The sequence below is a fragment of the Phocoena sinus genome, chromosome 6 (assembly GCF_008692025.1).
Source record: "Phocoena sinus isolate mPhoSin1 chromosome 6, mPhoSin1.pri, whole genome shotgun sequence".
Lineage (NCBI taxonomy): Eukaryota > Metazoa > Chordata > Mammalia > Artiodactyla > Phocoenidae > Phocoena > Phocoena sinus.
In genome coordinates, this window is record NC_045768.1 from 50,811,246 (window position 1) to 50,836,520 (window position 25,275).

Below are 25,275 nucleotides of genomic sequence, written 5' to 3' on the forward strand. Positions count from 1 at the left end.
TGTTACCACAACATAACATAGTGAAAGCTGACTAACACACCAGGACATTTGGGAAAGTCTCTTGAACAAGTTGAGCAGAATCTGCTATTGGGTCTTTTCTCAGGGCCCAGGTAATTTTCTCTCCATTTTCATCAATCACGAGAGTCAGTTTATTTAGGATTCCAGAATATGTAAAAATGATGGGTATCTAAGTTACTTCTTTTTTATTAACAAAAGAAAGAAATGTAAAGACCATAAACCACTGGAATTAATATAATACCACAATTGAGAACAAAATATTTTATTTCTCTCAATAAAACTATAGTTTACAATAGTATTTACTAAATAAATTATATAATCTCTTTTACAAGCAATAAACTAAATCACAAATATTTCAAAGACAATGTATGTACACGACATAAGGCCTTTTATAAATAGCTTTGCTTTTCTCATTTCACTAGTAAACAGTGAAAAAATCTTTATAGAAGCTAATTTTCTATAAAGTATATGCAGACCTATTACACTGATCTTTATATGAAACCAATTTAAACTTTTAATGACATGGGCTGATTATAACTTTGAAAAAGAGCATAATTCAGACGTTACCATTTTGCATGGATGGATTTTTAAAAAATATATAAGCAGATTACATATGTTGCTTATGGATAATCACTGGATGCATGCAAAATGAAATAATGCAAGTGTCAATAGTAAAATAGCACTTCCAAGTCCGAAAAGGTGATTGGCAATGGTATAGAAAGCAGCTTAAATAGAGTTCATGCAGTTCTTCACAGTTCAGCAAGCAACAGCAAATGACAGAAGAGTGTGGTATTTTTCACATCACATCTGCCGATCAGCCTCTCGGCCGAGGCTCCCCTGACATCTCGCAGACTCCAAGTCCAGTTGATTATGACTCTGTGTGTAGTGGGGCTCAGCCAAGTTTCCTTTGGGAAATTGTGGAGTGGAGAAACTTCTCTCCCACAACCGTGTTCCTGCCTCATCCATCTGCTTAGGTGGTCACCATTTTCACTTACTGGGGGAGAAAAAAAGAAAGCAGACGTAAGACTAAGTTTTGGCATCAATTTATAATGGCGCCTCATGATTGCGAACAAGTTCATTCTTTCTTCCAATGACTTGTGCCCGGAAAACATGCAGGTAGAAATGGGAGGGCATTAGGCCTGGAATTGATTCTTTTGCAATGATGAACATCTGCTTCCCTGGACCTGCAACATGTAAATTACACCAAGATCTATCAAGCGCTTACCACATCACAGCTTAGTGCTAGGGACTCTGAAGGAAACAGCGCTGGCTAAGACACACTCCTGCCCTCCAAGTACACAGGGCTTTGGGGACGTGCTGTGGTATATCAGGCCTGAAGCCAATCAGAGCAACTTGAACATGGTCTGGAACTCATGAATGCTGTGTGCATTTTTACACACTATCCCTGTGGCTGGGGAGGAAAAAATGTGTCCAGCGAATACTGGACCTAAAATGGTAGCCACTTAAGCTCAGAGGCAGCTAATTCAACCCCTGACAGCTGTACCAAGATATATACGGGGAAGCGGTACCATGGTCAGTCAGACAGAATGGCTTAAATCTATTGATTCTCTCTAATTATTATCTCTAATTATTACAGCTACAGGACATTATGCAAGTTAGTTCATCATCTTTGCACCTTATTTATCTGTTAAATGGGAGTAATAAACCCTACTTTATAAGTGACAAACTTTTCTATGAGGAAATAGTATCTGTACAAATAGACACACATACATGATATACACAAATTCTGTACATATCATTTAGTGCCTGGCAACAGTAGTGTCTCCAAAATAGTAGTTAAGAAGGTTGCAGTTGGGATCACAGAGATTGTGTGGCCCAACACATACATTTAGAGGCTGAAAATACTTGAGTAAACAGTTTGAAATGACTGAAAATTATTAGGAAAGAAACTATATCAAAGAGGATTCTGTTTAAAAGTATTACATCTCGTAATTTGAGCCTATTGTGAGTTGTAACTTTTGTTGTTTCATAGTTGAGACTGCTTCTTCTCATTAATCTAAAACATGTTCGCACTGTTACTTTCTATCCTGTTCTTTGATCTATATTTCTGTTTTTGTGCCAGTACCATATTGTTGTGATGACTACAGCTTTGTAGTAAAGTCTGAAGTCAGGGAGCCTGATTCCTCCAGCTCCATTTTTCTTTCTCAAGATTGCTTTGGCTATTCGAGGTCTCTTGTGTCTCCATACAAATTTTAAGATTTTTTTTGTTCTAGTTCTGTGAAAAATGCCATTGGCAATTTGACAGGGGTTGCACTGAATCTGTAGATTGCCTTGGTATTACAGTCATTTTGACAGTATTGATTTTTCCAATCCGAAAACATGGTATATCTTTCCAGCTGTTTGTGTAATCTTCAATTTCTTTCATCAGCATCTTACAGTTTTCAGAGTACAGGTCTTCTGCCTCCTTAGGTAGGTTTATTCCTAGGTATTTCATTCTTTTTGATGCTAAGGTAAATGGGATTGTTTCTTTAATTTCTCTTTCTGATCTTTCATTGCTAGTGTACAGAAATGCAACAGATTTCTGTGTATTAATTTTGTATCCTGCCACTTTACCGAATTCATTGATTAGCTCTAGTAGTTTTCTGGTAGCATCTTTAGGATTATCTATGTATACTATCCTGTCATCTGCAAACAGTGACAGTTTTAACTCTTCTTTTCCAATTTGTATTCCTTTTATTTCTTTTTCTTCTCTGATTGCTGTGGCTAGGACTTCCAAAACTGTGTTGAATAAAAGGGGCAAGAGTGGACATCCTTGTCTTGTTCTTGATCTTAGAGGAAATGCTTTCAGCTTTTCACCACTGAGTATGATGTTAGCTGTGGGTTTGTCATCTATGGCTTTTCTTATGTTGAGGTAGGTTCTCTTTATGCCCACTTTCTGGAGAGTTTTTAATCAGAAACCGGTACTGAATTTTGTCAAAAGCTTGTTCTGCATCTATTTAGATGATCATATGATTTTTATTATTCAATTTGTTAATGTGGTGTATCACACTGATTGATCTGCATATATTGAAGAATCCTTGCATCCCTGGGATAAATCCCACTTGATCGTGGTGTATGATCCTTTTAATGTATTGTTGGATTTGGTTTGCTAGTATTTTGTTGAGGATTTTTGCGTCTATGTGCATCAGTGACATTGGCCTGTAATTTTCTTTTGTTGTTGTATCTTTGACTGGTTTTGGTATCAAGGTGATGTTGGCTTGAGTTTGGGAGTGTTCCTTCCTCTGCAATTTTTTGGAATAGTTTCAGAAGGATAGGTGTTAAGTCTTCTCTATGTTTGACAGAATTCACCCATGAAGCCAGCTGCTTCTGGGCTTTTGTTCATTGGAAGTTTTAAAATCACAGTTTCAATCTCATTACTTGTGATTGGTCTGTTCATATTTTCTATTTCTTCCTGGTTCAGTCTTGGAAGATTGTACCTTTCTAAGAATTTGTCCATTTCTTCTAGGTTGTCTATTTTATTAGCATATGGTTGCTTGTAGTAGTCAGTTATCCTTTGTGTTTCTGTGGTGTCAACTGTAACTTTTTTCATTTCTAATTTTATTGATTTGAGTCTGCTCCCTTTTTTTTCTTGATGAGTCTGGCTAAAGGTTTATCAACTTTGTTTATCTTTTCAAGGAACCAGCTTTTAGTTTCATTGATCTTTGCTATTGTTTTCTTCATCTCTGTTTCATTTATTTCTGCTCTGATCTTTATATCTTTCCTTCTACTGCCTTTTGGGTTTGTTTGTTCCTCTTTCTCTAGTTGCTTTATGTGTAAGAATAGGTTGTTTGTGATTTTTCTTGTTTCCTAAGATTGTATTGCTATAAACTTCCCTCTTAGAACTGCTTTTGCTGCATCGCTTAGGTTTTGGATTGTCATGCTTTCATTTTCATTTGTCTCTAGGTATTTTTTCATTTCCTCAGTGATCCATTGGTTGTTTAGTAGCATATTGTTTAAGCTCCATGTGTTTGTGTTTTTTAGTTTTTTTCTTGTAGTTGATTTCTAATCTCATAGTGTTGTGGTCAGAAAAGATACTTGATACAACTTCAGTTTTCTTAAATTTACTGAGACTTGCTTTGTGGCCCAGCATATGATTTATCCTGGAGAACGTTCCATGTGCACTTGAGAAGAATGTGTATTCTGCTGCTTTTGGATGGAGTGTTCTATAAATATCGGTTAAGTCCCTCTGATTTAATGTGTCCTTTAAGGCCTGTGTTTCCTTATTGATCTTCTGTCTGGGTGATGTGTCCATTGATGAAAGTGGGGTGTTAAAGTCCCCCACTATTATTGTGTTACTGTTGATTTCTCCTTTTATGGCTGTTAGTATTTGCCTTATATATTGAGGTGCTTCTTTGTTGGGTGCATATATATTTACAATTGTTATATCTTCTTGGATTGATTCTTGATCATTCTGTAGTGTCCTTTGTCTCTTGTAATAGGCTTTATTTTAAAGTCTCTTTTGTCTGATATGAGTATTGCTACTCTAGGTTTCTTTTGATTTCCATGTGCATGGAATACCCTTTTCCATCCCCTCACTTGCAGTCTATATGTGTCCCTAGACCTGAGGTGGGTCTCTTGTAGACAGAATATATATGGATCTTGTTTTTGTATCCATTCAGCCAGTCTATGTCTTTTGGTTGGAGCATTTAATCCATTTACTTTTAAGGTAATTATCAATATGTATGTTCTGACTGCCATCTTGTTAACTGTTGTGGATTTGTTTTTGTAGGTCTTTTTCTTCCCTTCCTCTTTTGTTCTCCTCTCTTGTAATTTGATGTCTAACTTTAGTGCTGTGTTTGGATTCCTTTTTCTTTTTTGTGTATCTATTGTTGATTTTCGGTTTGTGGTTACCATGAGGTTTTGATATAGCAGTCTATACACACCCACACCCACACCCACAGCCACAGCCACAGCCACAGCCACACCCACACCCACACCCACACAAGACTGTTTTCAGTTGCTGGTCTCTTATTTTTAAATGCATTTCCAATATCCTACACTTGTACCTTCTCTTCTCATGATTGCTGATTTTTATATAATATTGGTGTGTGGATGATTTCCTATCTTTACCATATGATTGCCTTTACTGGTGAGCTTTTTCATTTGTAATTTTCTTGTTTCTAGTCATGGCCTTTTCTTTTCCATCTAGAGAAGTTCCTTTAGCATTTGTTGTAAAGCTGGTTTGGTGGTGCTGAATTCTCTTAGCTTTTGCTTGTAAAGCTTTTGATTTCTCTGTCAAATCTGAACAAGAGCCTTGGTGGGTAGAGTATTCTTGGTTGAACGTTTTTCCCTTTTGTCACTCTAAAAACATCATGCCATTCCCTTCTGACCTGCAGAGTTTCTGCTGAAAAACCAGCTGATAACCTTATGGGGATTCCCTCGTATATTATTTGTTGCTTTTACCTTGTTGGTTTTAATGCTTTCTCATTGTCTTTTTGTCAGTTTGATTAATATGCGTCTTGGCATGTTCCTCCTTGGGTTTATCCTATATGGGACTCTCTGTGCTTCCTGGACTTGGGTGGCTGTTTCCTTTCCCATGTTAGGGAATTTGTTGGCTATTATCTCTTCAAATATTTTCTCAGGCCCTCTTTCTCTCTCTTGCATTATAGGAGTCCCAGAAGGAGAAATGTTGGTGCATTTAATGTTGTCCCAGAGGCCTCTGAGACTGTCCTCATTTCTTTTCATTCTTTTTTCTTTGTTCTGTTCTGAAGCAGTGATTTTCACCATTCTATCTTCCAGCTCACTTATTCATTCTTCTGCCTCAGTTATTCTGCTATTGATTCCTTCTAGTGTATTTTTCATTTCAGTTATTGTATTTTTCATCTGTTTTGTTCTTTAAACTTCTAGCTCTTTATTAAACATTTCTTGTATCCTCTCGGTCTGTGCCTCCAATCTTTTTCTGAGATCTTGAATCATTTTTTACTATCATTACTCTGAATTATTTTTCAGGTAGATTGCCTATCTCCACTTCACTTAGTTGTTCTTCTGGGGTTTTATCTTGTTCCTTCGTCTGGCACATATTTCTCTGCTGTCTCATTTTGTCTAACTTTCTGTGTTTGTGGTCTCTGTTCCTCAGGCTGCAGGACTGTAATTCTTCTTGGATCTGGTGTCTACACCCTGGTGTGTGAATTTGGCCCAGAAGCTTGTGCAGGCTTCTTGGTGGGAGGGACTGGTGCCTGCCCACTGGTGGGTGGAGCTGGGTCTTGTCCCTCTGATGGGCAGGGTCACATCAAGGGGTGTGTTTACAGGTGGCTGTTGGCTCAGGATGACTTTAGGCAGCCTGTCTGCTGATGGGTGGGGCTGTGTTCCCACCCTGTTTGTTGTCTGGTCTGAGGCATTCCAGCATTGGAGCCTGCAGGCTGTTGGGTGGGGCCAGGTCTCAGTGCCAAAATGGCGACCTCCAGGAGAACTCAAGCCAATGAGTATTCCCTGGGGCGTGCACCACCATTGTCCTTGCCCCTGCAGTGAGCACAGCCGACCCCCACATCCCCAGGAGACCCTCCAAGACCCACAGGTGGGTCTGGCCCAGGCTCTTATGGAGTCACTGCTTTGCCCTGGGTCCCAGTTCATGTGAAACCTCTGCATGCCTTCCAAGAGTGGAGTCTGTTTCTCCCAGTCCTGTGGAGCTCCTGCACTCAAGCCCTGCTGGCCTTCAAAGCCAAATGCTCTGGGGGCTCCTCCTCCCAATGCCAGAACTCCAGTCTGGGAAGCCTGCCATGAGGCTCAGAACTCTCACTCCTGTGAGAGAACCTCTGTGATATAATTATTTTCCAGTTTGTGGGTCACCCACCAGTATGGGATTTGATTTTACTGTGAATGTGCCCCTCCCACCATCTCGTTGTAGCTTCTTTGTCTTTGGGTGTAGAATATCTTTTTTGCTAGATTCAAGTCTTTTTTTGTTGATGGTTGTTCAGCAGTTAGTTGCAATTTTGGTGTTTTTGTGAGAGAAGGTGAGCTCAAGTCCTCTACTCCACCATCTTATTTCTTGTCCCGTTGGAATCAAGTTTTTTTAAAACTGAGGGTCTTGTAGAAGTTTCTATAAACTTTGTTAAGCACTCTCACCCTCAGGGTACAAGAATGTCAAAGTTGGGTGAGAACTGCCAATTCTATATCCATGTTGTAATGTACTCCTGGGATGACATGTTTGGTTACCCGAAAGTGTCCATTTATAACCCTAATAAAATGAGGTGGCCTGACAGGTCTTTTTTTTTTTTTTTTTTTTTTTTTTCCTGACAGGTCTTTAAGTCTTCTGCGGAACTTGAAAGCACAGCATCTCCCTGCTTGTAAACTTGGCCACAGTGAGCTGGCTCCAGAAGGCAATTTTATTATCCATTATTTGGTATTAAGTGTGCAATAATTTTCCTTTCTTCAAATTATAATCCACAAGTCCTATATTAGCCATCAGTGAAGAGACAAAGTGTCAGCTGTCTGTCTACCCTGGGAAGAAACTCATAGCTTGAGTTTATTCTTCAAAATATGGTGCATGTAGAATCCCCTCCAGCTCCCCAACATGAAGATGGGTTCTTCAGGTATTAGTGCCCTGAACGCCAGCAACTTCTTCTGATGTGCTGAGACTCAACCCTCTCCTGACCTGATGGATTTAGAAACAGAAATGGGAACTGGTGCTTTGGCGAGAGAACCTAGCCATATCTCAGGTAAGGGATGGCAGAACATTTCAGTTCTATCACCAACTGAACTGCTGTGTTTGTTTGTTCGTTTGTTTATTTATTCATTCAAACATCTTTATTGGAGTATAACTGCTTTACAATGGTGTGTTAGTTTCTGCTTTATAACAAATTGAATCAGCTATAAATATACATATATCCCTATATCTCCTCCCTCTTGCGTCTCCCTCCCACCCTCCCTATCCCACTCCTCTAGGTGGTCACAAAGCACCAAGCTGATCTCCCTGTGCTATGTGGCTGCTTCCCACTAGCTATCTATTTTACATTTGGTAGTATATATAAGTCCATGCCACTCTCTCACTTTGTCCCAGCTTACCCTTTCCCTTCCCCATGTCCTCAAGTCCATTTTCAATGTCTGTGACTTTATTTCTGTCCTGCCCCTAGGTTCTTCAGAATCATTTGTTTTCTTTTTTAGATTCCATATATATATATGTTAGCATACGGAATTTGTTTTTCTCTTTCTGACTTACTTCACTCTGTATTACAGACCCTAGGTCCATCCACCTCACTACAAATACCTCAGTTTCATTTCTTTATATGGCTGAGTAATATTCCATTCTATATATGTGCCACATCTTCTTTATCCATTCATCTGTTGATGGACACTTAGGTTGCTTCCATGTCCTGGCTATTGTAAATAGAGCTGCAATGAACATTTTGGTACATGACTCTTTTTGAATTACGGTTTTCTCAGGGAATATGCCCAGTAGTGGGATTGCTGGGTCGTATGGTAATTCTATTTTTAGTTTTTTAAGGAACCTGCATACTGTTCTCCATAGTGGCTGTATCAATTTACATTCCCACCAATAGTGCAAGAGGGTTCCCTTTTCTCCACACCCTCTCCAGCATCTACTGTTTGCAGAATTTTTGATGATAGCCATTCTGACCGGTGTGAGGTGATACCTCATTGTAGTTTTGATTTGCATTTCTCTAATGATTAGTGATGTTGAGCATCTTTTCATGTGTTTGTTGGCAATCGGTATATCTTCTTTGGGGAAATGTCTATTTAGGTCTTCTGCCCATTTTTGGATTGAGTTGTTATTTTGATATGGAGCTGCATGAGCTGCATGTAAATTTTGGAGATTAATCCTTTGTCAGTTGCTTCATTGGCAAATTTTTTCTCCCATTCTGAGGGTTGTCTTTTCGTCTTGTTTATGGTTTCCTTTGCTGTGCAAGAGCTTTTCAGTTTCATTAGGTCCCGTTTATTTTTGTTTTTATTTCCATTTCTCTAGGAGGTGGGTCTAAAAGGATCTTGCTGTGATTTATGTCATAGAGTGTTCTGCCTATGTTTTCCTCTAAGAGTTTTATAGTGTCTGGCCTTACATTTAGGTCTTTAATCCATTCTGAGTTTATTTTTGTGTATGGTGTTAGGGAGTGTTCTAATTTCATTCTTTACATGTAGGTGCCCAGTTTTCCCAGCACCTATTGAAAAGGCTGTCTTTTCTCCATTGTATATTCTTGCCTCTTTTGTCAAAAATAAGGTGACCATAGGTGCGTGGGTTTATCTCTGGGCTTTCTATCCTGTTCCACTGATGTATAGTTCTGTTTTTGTGCCAGTACCATACTGTCTTGATTACTGCAGCTTTGTAGTAGAGTCTGAAGTCTGGGAGCCTGATTCCTCCCGCTCCGTTTTTCTTGCTCAAGATTGCTTTGGCTATTTGGGGTCTTTTGTGTTTCCATACAAATTGTGAAACTTTTTGTTCTAGTTCTGTGAAAAATGCCAGTGGTAGTTTGTTAGGGACTGCATTGAATCTATAGATTGCTTTGGGTAGTATAGTCATTTTCACAGTGTTGATTCTTCCAATCCAAGACCATGGTATATCCCTCCATCTGTTTGTATCATCTTTAATTTCTTTCATCAGTGTCATAGTTTTCTGCATACAGGTCTTTTGTCTCCCTAGGTAGGTTTATTCCTAGGTATTTTATTCTTTTTGTTGCAGTGCTAAGTGGGCGTGTTTCCTTAATTTCTCTTTCAGATTTTTCATCATTAGTGTATAGGAATGCAAGAGATTTCTGTGTATTAATTGTGTATCCTGCTACTTTACCAAATTCATTGATTAGCTTTAGTAGTTTTCTGGTAGTATCTTTAGGATTCTCTGTGTATAGTATCATGTAATCTGCAAACAGTGACAGCTTTACTTCTTTTCCGATTTAGATTCCTTTTATTTCTTCTCTGATTGCTGTGGCTAAAACTTCCAAAACTATGTTGAAATAATAGTGGTGAGAGGGGACAACCTTGTCTTGTTCGTGATCTTAGAGGAAATGGTTTCAGTTTTTCACCATGGAGAACGATGTTGGCTGTGGGTTTTCCATATATGGCTGTTATTATGTTGAGGTAAGTTCCCTCAATGCCTAATAACTTCTGTGTTTTAAAAGAACATTGCCCCTGAGTGTCAGGAGCTCATGGAACAAGGATACCCCAGGGACTCTTTAGTGTGGTCATCTTAGCCAGTCTGACTGCACGCGATCATACATCCACACAGATGCCAGTGTCTCTTCCTAAGCATGTGATGCTTTGAGAACGCATGATATATTTTAAATTCTGGGACCTGAAGGTAAAGGTGTGATAACAGTTGGCATGAAAGGAGTAGAGGTTTTAGGTATTTCTGTGGCCTTAATCCTTAGCATTGTTTATCCACATATGTGAGTAAGTGTGTGGGTGTGTGAGAGGCTTGTATTTTTATTTCCACTTAAACTCAAGTACTTAATTCTGTGATTGAAACTACACCGTAATGCACACATGTGGTCAAAGACTTCAAAGCCTTTTCAATAAAATTATTTAAAACACAGACACAGAGAGATAAGGGAACATAGCAAAGCAAAAGCAGTTTGCTAACCACAAAGCCCTTTGGGAGGGTGGACTGCACTTTTTGGGAGCCAGATTGCCCCAGGGGACCCCCAAAGTACAGATCACTTCAAGATGGGCTAAGTTGGAGGGTCTAAGTTGAGTTTTTAGAGCCAGGTGCAGAGGGCATCAAAGACGAGAAGTTTCTCTTCCAAGGTCTCATTTCTAGGCTCATTTCCAACCCTCCCTTTTTTTCTATATACCCTCAACCTACTGTTTAAAAGACATATTTAGCCAATAGAATTTCATAAGATCTGGAATGTGCTGTGAGGGGATTTAAGGGCAGAGCTGAAACAAAGCAGAACTTCAGGACAGTCAGACTGGCTAAGATGACCACGCTAAATAGTCCCTGGGGTATCCTTGTTCCATGAGCTCCCGACCCTCGGGGGCAATGTTCTTTTTAAACTACAACTGCCTCAGAGTTCAGCTCCAGGGTCCCACAGAAGCAGGATCTTTTCCTGTCTGGTGTCCAAGGGCAGCCTCATTTTCAATTCAAGTTGAAATTCTTTGCCAAAATACCCTTGAGGAAAATATTGATTTCTCTCCAGGCTATTGTAGGTGGCAAGTCCCTTATTTCCTTTTCCTATACTGAGGCCGTTTTCCCCAGCCCCAGTGTTTTCCTTTCTAGTTCGTATTGTTCTTTTGGCCAGTGTTCTATCTGTTGCCATGAGAGCACACCAGCTCATCCTGCCTCACTCCCCTCATTTTAGTCTGAACTCACAGCATCACCACAAACACATGTAAAGGCTTCACAACGCCCCACCCTAATCATCCCCTTGGGTCTGGAGTCCCCTCCATCTCTGGGCTCACCAGAGATGCTTCAAACACCAGGCAGCCACCATGTTCTCTGGAAATCCTTTTTTTTTTTTTTTTTTTTTTTAACATAAGGCTCTATATTTACTTTTTATCACATTCATATCTACCTCATATTGGGGGTACTTCACAAGGCACAATCACTTGGAAATAGATTGGAATAGGGGATTTCTCTTTGAACAACAGTTGCTGGTGTCCAAGAGCGCACCATTTTTTTAAAGGGGGTGAACAAATACATAACACTAGTGCTCCAGAAATCAGGACACAGTCTATATATATGGAGTCCAATCACACCGCTATGGGGTTTTATAGCTGGAAGGAAGCTTAGGTCTAAATTTCCTACCTTTGCACTTAAAAAAATCTTTAGATTCAGAATCAGTGGTGAAATTATTCTTTCCCAAGAACCAGAGACTACAGGGCCTTAATTGAGAAGCCTTGAGGCAGAAGGTGGGACTTGGAACAACCTTGAAGAGTATGTACAATCTGGATGAAAACTACCATGTTGTGCCTATCTGGTAGAATGTTTGTTGAATTCTGAGGTGTTGGCAGCACATGGAGTACCAGGCCTCCTGCCAACCTTCAAATGCCCTATCAAAGCGTTCCACACCAACCAGCAGATAGATTACTGATAAGAGGAGAACAGACCCAAGAAAAAGCTGGCACTGATTTCAGATGCCTCGTGGGATGTATTTAGGATTATGGCCTCTCAGTTCAAAACTGTCAGTGCAGCAGCGGTATTTTAATTCAGTTCCCTGCCTGATTAATTTGTTTTCTAAAGACCTAAGGAAAGCTGGAGGAAATCCGTGATTTATGTGGGCTGACAATTCTACAGTGGACTTCCCTGCGTGAGAGTGACTTCTGCTAACTGTAAATCCAAATGGTCACCTTGTTATCTAATATGTCATGCAGCCCTGGGGCTGCAACCAAATTCACTCTGGGTAGTGTAGGGAGAGGAATATGGTACTGGTTTCATTCAAAAAGGAGCACTGCCTTGGGATGAGGCCACTGGTTTCCCTCTCCCTGTGTAGAAAGAAAGGGTGAGATGCCAGAGGCCCCCAGCCACAGGCTGGAGTGTAGGAACCAGAAGCTGCGCCCCTACCAAGACGCCCCTCTCAGCACTTTTCTTGGTACCATTTTTCTTTACAAAAACACACAGTAGCCGGCATGGATTGAATTGTGCCTCCCCCGCCCACCCGCCTGCCGCTGACACCCTGCCTTCATGTTGAAGCTCTAACCCCTAGTACTTCAGAATGTGATCTTATTTGGAGATACAGTCTTTACAGAAGTAAGGAAGTTAAAATAAGGTCCTTAGGGTAGGCTCTGATTCAATAGGACTGGTGTGCCTATAAAAAGGGGAAATTTGGACACAGAGACAAGACACACAGAAGGAAGACACAGGGAGAAGATGGCCATCAACAAGCCAAGGAGGGAAGCTTCCCTTACAGCCCTCAGAAGGAATCAACCCTGCCAACACCTTGATCTCGGACTTCTGGCTTCCAGAACTGTGAGACAATACACTTCTGTTGTTTATGCCACCCAGTTTGTGATATTTTGTAATGGCAGGCCTAGGAAACAAATACAGTAGCCATTACTGGCATTTAGGAAGTTTTTTTAAAAAATTAAGGATCCATATTTGAATTTTTTTGTACTTAATCCTATCCTCCACTGGGGGCTACCACCAAAGCTACAGTTACCTCGGGGGGTGGAGTGGCTGTAAGGGGACAACCTGTCAAAGATTGAAAGTGAGGAAAAGGTTTTTTTCACTCCATATTTTTTGATACTTCATTGAAGTTGCTGCCTAGGCAGCAGAAAGAAGCATTTTCTGGGTTGAATCCCCAAACTGCCATAGGGCCTTTTCAAAGAGGCTCAAGTGGAACTGGCCTTAATGGATGAGAAGGGCACGATGGGATCCGAGGGAAGATTAGCACCTTCATTTCTGTGCCTGATTGTAATTGCAGCCTCTGGTTCAACTTGCAAGGTTGAGGGAGCTGCCCTTGCCGTTTGAAGGATGTGCCCCTGCCAGACGTGCGTGCACAGCAGTGGGAGGCCACCGTAAAGTACACGGAGTGGAGACAGCCCCCTGAGCCTCGCACTCGCACTTAATAGCAGCGTTCAATTCAAGGACCTCAAAAGCTCCTTATCCTGGTTGGTCAGAGGCGCCTTCCTACCACTAGGTGGCAGTAGGGTCTGCTGCAGGAACGCAGTCCCAAGCCCAGTTCATAAACTTGAATGTGATTAAGGTTCACCTTAGAATCAAGTTCATTCTTCCTCCGATGTAAAGCAAAGCTAACTGGCCAGCCATCTTAGGAGGGCCCTTAGGGAAGTGATACAGATTTCCCTTTCATCTAGCACAGAAGAATTATAGGATGCTCAGAGCTGAAGGACCCTGTCAACAAGCTGACTGGGTCTCAGCCCTGTATGTGTGGGGAGCTTTTAAAAATGCCATTGCCCTGGTCCACCCTCAGGGATTTTATTTCTAATACACAATATGTCCCCAACAGGTGACTGTATCAGTTAATACATTCGTTTACCTGACACCTTTTTGCAAGGCGTCCACAGTAATTTGGAAACATCTACCCAACCTCCCAGTGACTAAGCCAGGGAGACCGGAAGTGAATGAAAAAACGGGGCCAAGCGTGGTAAAGAGCGTGTGTGCCCTTTCACATGTCCTCGGTAAGTCACACGTCCTCGGTAAGGCGGTGTAGTTGAATAGCGTCCCCTGAAAATTCACGTACACCTGGAACCTTTGCAATGTGATCTTATTCAGAAATATGGTCTTTGCAGATGTAATTAGTTAAGATGAGTTCATCCTGGATTACGGTGGGCCCTAAATCCAGTGACTGGTGTTCTCACAAGAAGAGAGGATACACAGAGGCACAGAGTCACAGGGAGGCAGTGTGAACTGGGGCAGGGATTAGAGTGTTGCAAGGCAAACAATGCTGAGGACCACGTGGGCCACCAGAGGTTGGAAGAAGCAAGGAAGGATCCTCTCCTAGAGCCTTCACAGGTACCAGGACCCCGCCAACACCTTGACCTCAGATTTCTGGCCTCCAGACTGGGAGACAAATTTCTGTTGTTTAAGCCTCCCAGCCTGGGGTACTTTGTCACGGCAGCCCTAGGAGCACAGGCAAAGACAAACCAAAGGGAAGCCAGGCCCTCATCTCCACTCCCTAGTCATCCTCATACCATCCATCACACTTGGGGAGGCCTTATTCTTTACTAAGTGGACAGTATTTATGCATCCTCCCTTCTACCCAATTTTCCCATTCCTTCTCAGGTCCCGGGAGGGCGAGTGGCATGAAGGAGGACAGCCCGGCTCACAAGGTCCACAGGTGTGATTTAAACTTGCTTTCCCTAAAGTTCTCATTTGTTCCTAATCTGGTTCCTTTTGCATTGTTTTTGTGTTTTCTGAAGGCTCAGGAGCCTAGCAAACACTGGCTTCCTATGACGATGGAGAAGATGGAAATCAAAATCAGAAACAAAAGCAGCAGGGAAAGTGTGGAGGGAGTGGGGGAAGGAGAGAGAGGCTGGTGTTAGGAGGTAAAGAAAGAAGAATAATGGTGCCCCCCAAGGAGGGCCTGGATGAATAGACTCAGCCAAGCGCAAGAGCAGAACTGGCCTTGAGAAAGGTGGAAATCACCTGGCCTGTGAGGCCAGGATTCACTGTAAAGCTAGGACAAAACAGAAAAGAATCTACCATAGCCCTGTATGCTGTCATTTAATTGTTAACTGTGGGCCTAATACAACTGAAAAGCCAGTATGCGTTTATAACTCCAGTTCCCTAAGCTAATCCTTAAACAGCAGTTTAATACTGTTCGTTAAAAAAAAAAGAAAAGATCCGACAGTGACCTCCTAATCCGGCCCAGCGGGTTGCCTCATTAATTTGAAGCTGGCGTCGCTCTCGCTGCAGGACAGGAATCCCTCTAGGTGCCACGGGGTGCAGGCAGTTGGATCCATTTTTTCAGCTTTCCCACATGTCTTAGAAATATTATTTGGTCAGTGACTTAAGAGGGTCAAGCCTTCCTAGAGATAAAAAAAAGGGCCCTATTTTGTTCTTTCTGAAATCTCTTCATTTCTCAACGATGTGGTCATATGGTGAAAGAAAATGGCATTCTGGTGAAATGCCTTACAAGCCCAAGGCAGCCTTTGCTTCTTTCTCCTCTTCCTGTTTTGGTCTCACTAAAATCTGCCAAAACCTCGAGCAGCATCTTTGTTTGGTGGGGACTGTAGCTCTCTGCTGAGAAGCGACAGAATTGCCACTGTTTCAAATAAACATCTTTGGCAGCAGCCAATGCTGGCTCATGCAAGGAGGGATTCAAGAGACCCGATTCTTCACATACAAGTCATTAATGTCAACGCCAGCAGAGTCAAGTCCAGAAAGGCAGTTTCTCTTGCCAAAAAGTTCCACTGAATTTCCTAGGAACCCCGTGACCACCTAATTTAAAGTGTTTTTCTTCTCTTTTTCGGGCTTTTTTTCATACATAATAGTCTGGTAAGCTGTTAATTCACAATCATTTTCACTTCTCTGCCACCCTTCATCCCACGATGCAAGAGTATTATTAAGCACCGTAAAGACACATTAAATAACGAAGCTGTCCAACAACTGCACATCAGAGCACACTGATCTCCAATACCGGCACGGCTAAAAAAATGGCTTAACTGTTTCTTTGCCCACAGCTATTTCTGTACTTCAGCCACCTTGCAAGAAACACGTATGGGATGAAAGGACATATTATTGAGAGGCTGTTAATATGGAAAAGTGTAAAAAGAAAAGGGCATAACCTCAAGACCTAAATAACACAAGTGAGAAAATTGTCGTTTTGTGGCAGCCCTCTTTCAAACTTCTATGTTATTTAAAAAAGCAACTCCATTATCTCCCACTTACCCATTCATTCTCAGCTAGTCATAAAAAAAGGACACGCTCACCCGTGACATTGTTCAGCTGCACTGCCTTTGTTGCTTGTTCCTCTTTCCGTTAACACCAAATTGCATTCTACAGCAGGTAAAGGAGTCGCCTGAGGAACTGAAATAATAAGCTGTCGTGATCAGTGCCTTAGAATATCAGACTATTCAAAAAGTGGAATCTAGCCCTATTATGAAGATGGCACGACTGCCCATTTAAAAGCAAGAGCCTGCTTATCTCTGTTGTATTCTTTTAAATACCCTAATCTGTGTCGTCAACTCAAAACTCAATGGAAACACCGCTTTGGTCATTGGACAAAATCATCTTCAAAAACACGATGATCTGAGTATTTGAAAATGAATCAGATAGCCTGGAACTACAGCGTGAAGGTGAATGGCCTTTTCCAAGCAATAACTAGGAACATGGAACCTGAACCAAATGCTTCAATAAGGGTGCTGGAACAATTAGCAGCCTTTTAAGGTAAGCTATCCTTTTTAACTTCATGTCACATTATCAGAAAAAGCAGGATAGCTGGCCTAATTTACATGCACATAATGTGGGTGGATCTTTAATAAGGAAATTTCATATGTTATCTGGTGTGCATAAATCACTTGAGTTTAAATCATATTTTACAGTGATATAAACAGTATCGTCCATTCGTATGCAAACAGTAGCACTAGGGGATTAGTTACAACTACCAATTCTTAAAGGAGAAGAAACATTACAAGAGAAATCTATGTTTGGTTATAACACCCAATATAATGTCACCACAGAAGCCTTCAACTGCCCTTGCAGTAAGGATGGCTACGATTAAGAGGATTCTAATCAGGTCAAGAGGAAGGAGAGACAAAGGTGTAGGCAAGATTGGTTTTCCCTTCTGATGCTTTTCTTTGCCATGCACTCTTTCACAGTGTGGAGGCAAATGAAAATATTGAAGGGAAGGCAATGAGCTGTATCCTTTAAGATTGGAAGAGCATGCTAAATAAAAATCTCCAGCATGAAAACACACCCTGGAATTACAAGTTAATGGTGCAGAACTTTCTAGATGCATTGCCACAAAAATCAAATACTGTGACGGATGATGGTAGAATATGTGATGAAACAGTGAAATTTGAAGAAACAGCTCTTCTGGGAAAAACCTTATTTCTACAACTCCTTGTAATTTAGAATAAGTCATGGCCAGTCAGACCTAGAAGGGGTCTTAAGAGGTGACTTAATGATCCATTTCATAGATGAGAAAACTGAGGACCAAAAAGGTTGATTAATTCAAGGTCAGTGATTAATGAGAGGCAGAGATAAGCATAGTATCCTGGTGCCTATTTCTAATTAATTCTTGTCTTATTTGATTCTGCAAGAGTTGAAAGGACTAAGTTAAAGTACTAGAGCAATGGTGTGGGGGACCATTTCGGGGGGTCCATGAGGTCAAACTATTTTCCTATTAATACTAAGATGTGATTTACCCTTTCATTCTCATTCCCTCTCATGGGTGCCCAGTTGAATACAGTCGTGTGCCAGATCATGCCAGACCAATGTAGGTAGAAGCTGATATGAGAATCCAGCTTCTTCAGACAAGAGGGACTGCAAAAAAGAAAAATAATGCCACTCTTCTCACTAAGCTTATCTTTGTCCTGGAAAAGTTATTTTCATAAAAATTTATTTAACATTTTAATAGTTACTATTTTAAATGAGTATTTTTAAATTTTCGCATTTTAAAAATATAAAATATTGATAGACATAACCCACACACACAAAAGCTATTTGGGATCCTCAATTTTTAGAATGTAAAGGGATTTAGAGATTAAAAAGTTTAAGAACTGTGGCACTAAAACTTGAAAAAATAGAAAGGAAACCAAGATGAGAGTGGAATTTTATAAAAACTACTCTCCCTTTCTTTTTTTTGCAGTACGTGGGCTTCTCACGTTGTGTTGTGGCCTCTCCCATTGCAGAGCACAGGCTCCGGACGTGCAGGCTCAGTGGCCATGGCTCACGGGCCCAGCCGCTCCGTGGCACGTGGGATCTTCCCGGACCGGGGCACGAACCCACGTCCCCTTCATCGGCAGGTGGACTCTCAACGACTGCGCCACCAGGGAAGCCCTCACTTCCTTTTTGGATCCATCTCTCACCTTCATGAGGAGCCTGATTCCAATGAGATGGACACGTCAATCAATCAGTAACAACGACAGTGATACGGTGCTTCATGGTTAACACTACAGTGATAGGGGGCGTAGGTAGGAGCTGGATTTGAATTTTGGCTCTGCCATTTACTAGCTCTGAGAGCTGATCAGTTAAGCCTCAGGTTCCTTACCTGCATGAATGGAGACAAATATAACACACACCTTCACGAAAGAGCTAGCGTAAGAAGAGCACTGGGATAGCGCCTGCATATGGTAAGCACTCATACTGGCCATTCTAATTATTGTTCAAAATCCTATGCTACAAAAAGGCAACCTACTGAATGGGAGAAGATATTTGCAAATGATATGTCTGATAATGGGTCAATATCCAAAATGTATAAAGAACTCATATAACTCAATGTTTTATATATATAAACAACCTGATTAAAAAACAGGCAGAGGACCTGAACAAACATTTTTCCAAAGAAGACATACAGATGGCCAACAGGCACATGAAAAGATGCTCAACATCACTAAAATGCAAATCAAAACCACAGTGAGATATCACCTCACACCTGTCAGAATGGCTATTATCAAAAAGACAACAAATAATGAGTGTTACGAGGATGTAGAGAAAAGGGAACCCTCCTCTTGCACTGTTGGTGGAAATGTAAATTGGTACAGCCACTATGGAAAACAGTATGAAGATTCCTCAAAAATAGAATTACCATATGATTCAGCAATTCCACTCCTAGGTATATATCCAGAAAAAAATGAAAACACTAATTCAAAAAGATATACACACCCCTATGTTCACTACAGCATCATTTTCAATAGCCAAGTTATGGAAGCAACCTAAATGCCCATCAATAGATGAATGGATAAAGAAGATGTCACATACACACACACACACACACACACACACACACACACACACACACACACACACGATGGATTATTACTCAGCCATAAAAAAGAATGAGAATTTTGTAATTTTCAACAACATGGACTGACCTGGAGGGTATTATGCTTAGTGACATAAATCAGAGAAAGACAAATACTATATGTTTTCACTTCTATGTGGAATCTAAAAAAATAAAGGAATGAATAAAACAAAACAAAAACAGACTCATAAATACAGAGAACAAATTGTTGGTTCCAGAGGGGAAGGGGTGGCGAGAAGGGCAAGATAGGTGAAGGGAATTTAGAGTTACACACTAAGTATAAAATAAACAAGTTACATACAAGGATGTATGTAATGCACAACACAGAGAATACAGCCAATATTTATAACTATCAATATATATGGAGTATAATCTATAAAAGTACCAAATTACCTGAAGCTAAAATAATATATTGTAAGTCAACTATATTTCAATAAAAAAACAAAAGCACAAAGTCTACCAAACAGAAACAGACTCAGACATAGAAAACAGACTTGTGGTTGCCAAGGGGGAAGGGGGGTGGGGTAGGCATGGGTTGGGAGTTTGGGATTAGCAGATGCAAACTATTATATAGAGAATGTATAACCAACAAGGTCCTACTGTATAGCACAGAGAGCTATATTCAATATCCTATGATAAACCATAATGGTAAAGAATGTATATATGTATAACCGAATCACTGTGCTGTACAGCAGAAATTAACACAATATTGTAAATCAACTATACGCCAGTAAAATAAAGAAAATGCCCCAAATATTTCACAGCTTATTGTTATTAGCTATAAAATAAGATGAAACTAGATCAGTTTTTCTCCAAGCTTGGTGAGAAAAGTTTCTACTGCCTTGTTACCCTCCTACAGCCCGACTTCCCTCTCCTTTCCTGTCCTCCGATGCTTCTGAATCACAACGAACACTGTGCTAGGAAGACTGGTCAGCTGACCACACAAGCCAGCTAACCACCACCGCTATCTCTTTCAGTTCTAAAGGCCCATGATATTTCTAATTGGTCCTCAAATGCTCTCAATACAAGCAACAATTAAATGCTGTGGCTTTTCCCTATGGCTTCTTAGGAAGCATTATCCTTTTCTGAAGTGCTTTGCTTTTCAATTTCAAATAAAGACATTTAAAAAACCCAATAAAGTTAGACACTAATAAAACCAACATTCTTAGAAATAAAACTGACAGTACCAAGGAGGAACAATCAAAACAATGAATAAGATAACTTTTCTACCAAAGGAATAAGGGATAACAGATAAGGAACTGGCGCCAGCAACGCCATTTAACTACCTTGTGATTTTACATTCCACTCAGGAGTATCACAGGCCCCCGGCTGGTGCAAATCTGGTTTTTTGTAAAGATGCGCGCAAGTGCATGAACCCTCAGCTCAGGAAGATGAGATTTCACCTGGTCTTTCAGCTTTCCTGATTTCTGCTTCCAGATGAAAATTTTAAAAATACCGTATATTTTTTCCTAGTTAATTCCCTATCTTCTTGGTCGTGGAGGGGAGCCAACTCTTCTGCAAGGATTTTGCAGTATAACCTACTTTTTTTTTTTTTTTTTTTTTTGCGGTATGCGCGCCTCTCACCACTGTGGCCTCTCCCATTGCGGAGCACAGGCTCCGGACGCACAGGCTCATTGGCCATGGCTCACGGGCCCAGCCGCTCCGCGGCATGTGGGATCTTCCCGGACCGGGGCACAAACCCGTTTCCCCTGCATCGGCATCGGCAGGCGGACTCTCAACCACTGCGCCACCAGGGAAGCCCATAACCTACTTTTTTAAAAAAGTGAAGGCAGTGTGGGGAGGAGTATTGTTCAGTGCAAAAAGACCGTGTACCACAACTGGGATATTTACGGTGTAAAAACAAAAAAATCCTCTCACAACGGTTGGTGGGGAGGAGGTTGCTGTTTTATACAGGGGGGTCAAGGAAAGCTCATCTGAGAAAGAGATGTTTGGGCTGAGACCCGAAGGGAGGGAGGAAGCAAGCATGGGACAGCTGAGAAAAAGTGTTCAGATGGAAACGGTAAGGTCCTGAGGCAGAAATGTGCTTGGTCTGTGGGAGGAATGCCCAGGAGGCCCGTGTGACCGGAACAGCGTTTGCAAGCACAGAGTAAGGCAGGAGGTTAGAGAGGCGGGGGAGACCAGACAGGCATAGGGCCTTAAGGACTTTGGATGGTGCGCTGGGAGAGGTGGGAAGACGCTGCAAGGCTTTGGGCTGAGGAGTAGCAATTTGGGGCTGATGTCCTGCAGAGTACACATGAGGAGATACAGTGCAAGCCTAGGGGATACGGGGAAGCAGAGGATGGGGGCATGGAGATGTGCTGCTGTAGACACGCACCGAGTGGTGTGATGCCCAAGGTCGAGCCTGCACATGGAGAGTGATGGAGAGTGTTTGCTCAGGCTCGGCAAGGCTTTCGAAAGTAGCAAACTCGGAATCAGCACTTGCCCGTCTCACGAGACTTTGTGCGGGTGGAAGGGGCGTGCAGAACGAGTGCAAGATGTACTTTGTAAGGAAAATGCTCAGTCTCCTCTTTTGCAGTCCAGACCATCGGGGTATCTTTCTGGGCCTCAGCTAACAATTCCGTTAAGCCTCCACAGACAGCTTGAGGCGCACTAAAGGGTGTTCCCATACGTGATCACTCACAATCCTCCAAGCAGCCTCGTGAGGTAGGGAGGGCAGGTGTTAGTTCCCTCCTTTGGCCGATAAGGACACGTGGAGTGTTGCCAGAGCTGCGCCAGGTCCTTGCTCAAAACCCGCCAACCCCCCACCTTTAGCAGGAGTTAACATAAATCTTTAAGTCACAGGGTCTGGAGATAAGAAAGGAAGTTACAGGGAGAGACAGACAAAAACATCAGATGGAACCAGCAGGGACCAAGATGGCGACAAATCTGACCTCCGACAGACCCTGAGTCTCACTATACACTGATTTTACTACATTAGCGAATTAAATGATACACCTACTGGTGGCCACGACCGGAGATTAAGGACCAAAAAAGGATAAAAAGAGAGTGGCACCCCACTCCCTCCAAAAGCCCTGCCCCTTCCCAGGTGGACTAATGCACATGCCTCTCCATCATTAGCCTCACTCCTCCTCCCTTTGTCTTCACTCTTTAAAATACAATCCTTTTCACCACGTGGGTGAGAAGTTGAGCTGTGAACTAAGTTCTCGCTTCTCCATTTTCTGGCCATTGAATCAAGCTTGTGCCGCATTGATCTCAGCTTCATTATTTGGCTACACGAACCCGAATGGAAAAAGAACGTTTCCCAGCTGAGGCAGAGGGCCTTAGCCAAGCTAGGGCCTGGGCACAGTCCATATGACTTAATTCGGTAACGAGAAGTTTCTGCCCAGATCACACAGCTGGTGACAACTGAGGGAGGGAGTGAGTCAAGATCGTTTGGCACTGAATTCAACTTCTTCTCATAACCTGGTTCTGTGCCTCTTAGACTACCAATTTATCAAGGGAGTAAGCCCAAGGCGAAGAAGATTCACACACAAGTGGATACAGTTGAGTCAAAGAAGACATAACTCGGGCTTCCCTGGTGGCGCAGCGGTTGAGAGTCTGCCTGCTAATGCAGGGGACACAGGTTCGAGCCCTGGTCTGGGAGGATCCCACATGCCACGGAGCAACTAAGCCCGTGAGCCACAACTACTGAGCCTGCGCGTCTAGAGCCTGTGCTCCGCAACAAGAGAGGCCACGATAGTGAGAGGCCCGCGCACCGCCATGAAGAGTGGCCCCCACTTGCCACAACTAGAGAAAGCCCTCACACAAAAATGAAGACCCAACACAGCCCAAAATAAATAAATAAATAAATAAAAGAAGACATAACTCTGTGGGCAGTGACACTGAGGCGCCCCACTTGGCTTCAACAGTAGGGGATTTGTTCTCATCACATACAGTGATTTAGGATTTTATGCTAGATACTCTTCTGTGTGCTGTTCTACAGGAACTGTGGGACGACATGGCTTGTGAAAAGACACACCATTTGTAGAAGTGACAGGGTGCTATTATTTCTTTTAAAACCCAAGCATGTCTGATCTTACAGAACTTGTTCTTGTGTGAGCCATGGCCCAGGCCCATTTGTAAACCAGGAGGGGAAGGGGAAGAAACCAGAAATTACTTACTAAATAGACGTCAAGCACGGAGGCACTATCATCCTGCATTTCCAGAGCATTTGTCTCAGAAGCCAAGTAGATGGTCCCCTCTTCCAAGGTAAAGGTTGAACTGGAAGGTAACCCTTTACTGGAAAAATAAAGAAGAATGATGGGCATGTGATCTTCAGAAAAAAACCAAAGGACTTCTCCAAAGTGGCGGCTGAGGTGGGAAAACTTGGGGGCAAGAAAACAAATGTAGGGCATTTGAAGGAAATAGGGTTATACCTAAAGAGACGCTCACTTGAGTTTCAAGGATTTGGCGTTACTGACAGTGCCTTTTCTCTGTCTACTTCAGCACGTGAGACACTTCACACTTCTGAGAGGTGATCTGTGGGCTCCATGCTTTGTGAGGGTGGACTGCTGGGAATTTAGAGGCCCACCAGTCATCTCTGACTCTGAACAGTTAGCTCTCACTGTTTAAATTCTTCTCTCAACAGTACTGATGCTTTGCTAGTTTATAGAAGATAACCTTGTGCCTCATTAGCAGTGATGATTTCTATTGTTTTTTTTCTTTTTCTTTTTGGCATGAAAGGTTCAATTACATCCATGGTTCTCAAAGGAGCATGGGGGGCTGGTGAAAGCCCAACCTCCTGGGCTTGTAGGATTGAAGGAAGGAAGGATTGAAGGAATGTACAATCTTTCCCCCAATGAAATAAAAATTAGTTATGTTTTTAACCTGTGGAAATTTGCACGTGATGGTTTTGCAGGAACAAAATATCTACAAGCAATGGTGGAAGAGTGTGACATTGATATTAGAAGAGGTGGGCTAGGGGGCTGGCTGTCGGCCACGTGGGACAAACCTGGCAGCAGGCACTGGGGCTGAGAGCCCGAGTGCAGAAGACTGGCCTCCTCGCTCACTCCCCATCACCAGGGCTGCCACCCCTTTGGGCTGAGCTCTGAGCTCACCCCGTTGAAAACGCTCCATCTAAGTCATCCTCTGGGCTTCTTGTCTGAGCTTCCCAGCTGGACAGGCGACTACTGAGGACTATTGCCCTCCCCTAGTCTGGGGACTACACATAATTCTACTTGTGTACATGTTTACCTGTTAACTGAAGATACATGAAATAGAAATTCTGAGGTTTTCAATATTAAAAAAAATCGTCAAAAGAATTGTGTGGGTCTTATGAAATCAGGTTCATTTATATAACATATAATGCAAAATTGTAAGAATCCAGACTAGTAGTAAGAGGAATGAGAAGAAGGGATCTCCCATAGGTCTTCCATTTGGTGATATTTGAGAATGTGGACATTCAGAGATGAAAGCCACTTCACCTTGGCTTGCTATATTTTCTCTTTAAGTTCTGGACACAGGTAAAAGGTCCTCTTGCTTTTCAAAAACCCAAGATGGGTTATACAATGTGGGAAACAGAGTCTGTTTTGATTGATTTTAAAGAGCAGGGTGAATGTGGCCTTTTTCCATTGAGCTGATGACTTTATATTGTAAGCCTTCACAGATTTCTTGGGTTAAGTAAACCATCAGGTTTCAAGGGATGCTGTTTGGAGAGGCACTGTGTGGTAATGAACATTGCTCAGGTTATTTTCTGGATCAAGAGCAAGGATGCAGTGATGGGTTTTAATTGGCTTTTGCCTTTTAACTGCTAAGATGCCACTCGCTAATCCCGTGTGTAGAGAACAGTTCAGCCTGGTTAAGCCTTATGAGAGAGATGAATGCTTTATCTACTTAAACAGCAAAGCAAGAAAGTGGTCGGAAATTATGTACGGTTCACATTTGATACAATTAAAAAAATCTCTACTGTCTTCTGGGTTATTTTGTAAACATATAATTTATTTGATGAGATTCA

General features: G+C 41.9%; 1 protein-coding gene across 4 annotated transcripts in view; it reads right to left on the reverse strand.

Annotated features, from left to right (window-relative positions):
• Positions 1-264: 264 nt before the first annotated feature.
• Positions 265-25,275, reverse strand: part of PIP5K1B (phosphatidylinositol-4-phosphate 5-kinase type 1 beta) — a 324,986-nt gene continuing 299,975 nt past the window's right edge. For all 4 annotated transcript variants that reach the window (XM_032635392.1, XM_032635395.1, XM_032635393.1 and 1 more), the window contains exons 14-15: positions 23,444-23,561; positions 265-1,012 (exon numbers count right to left, since the gene is read on the reverse strand). In XM_032635392.1, the coding sequence (XP_032491283.1) occupies positions 1,010-1,012; positions 23,444-23,561 (121 nt within the window). In that variant the 3' untranslated portion in view covers positions 265-1,009. The remainder of the gene's footprint in view (positions 1,013-23,443; positions 23,562-25,275) is intronic.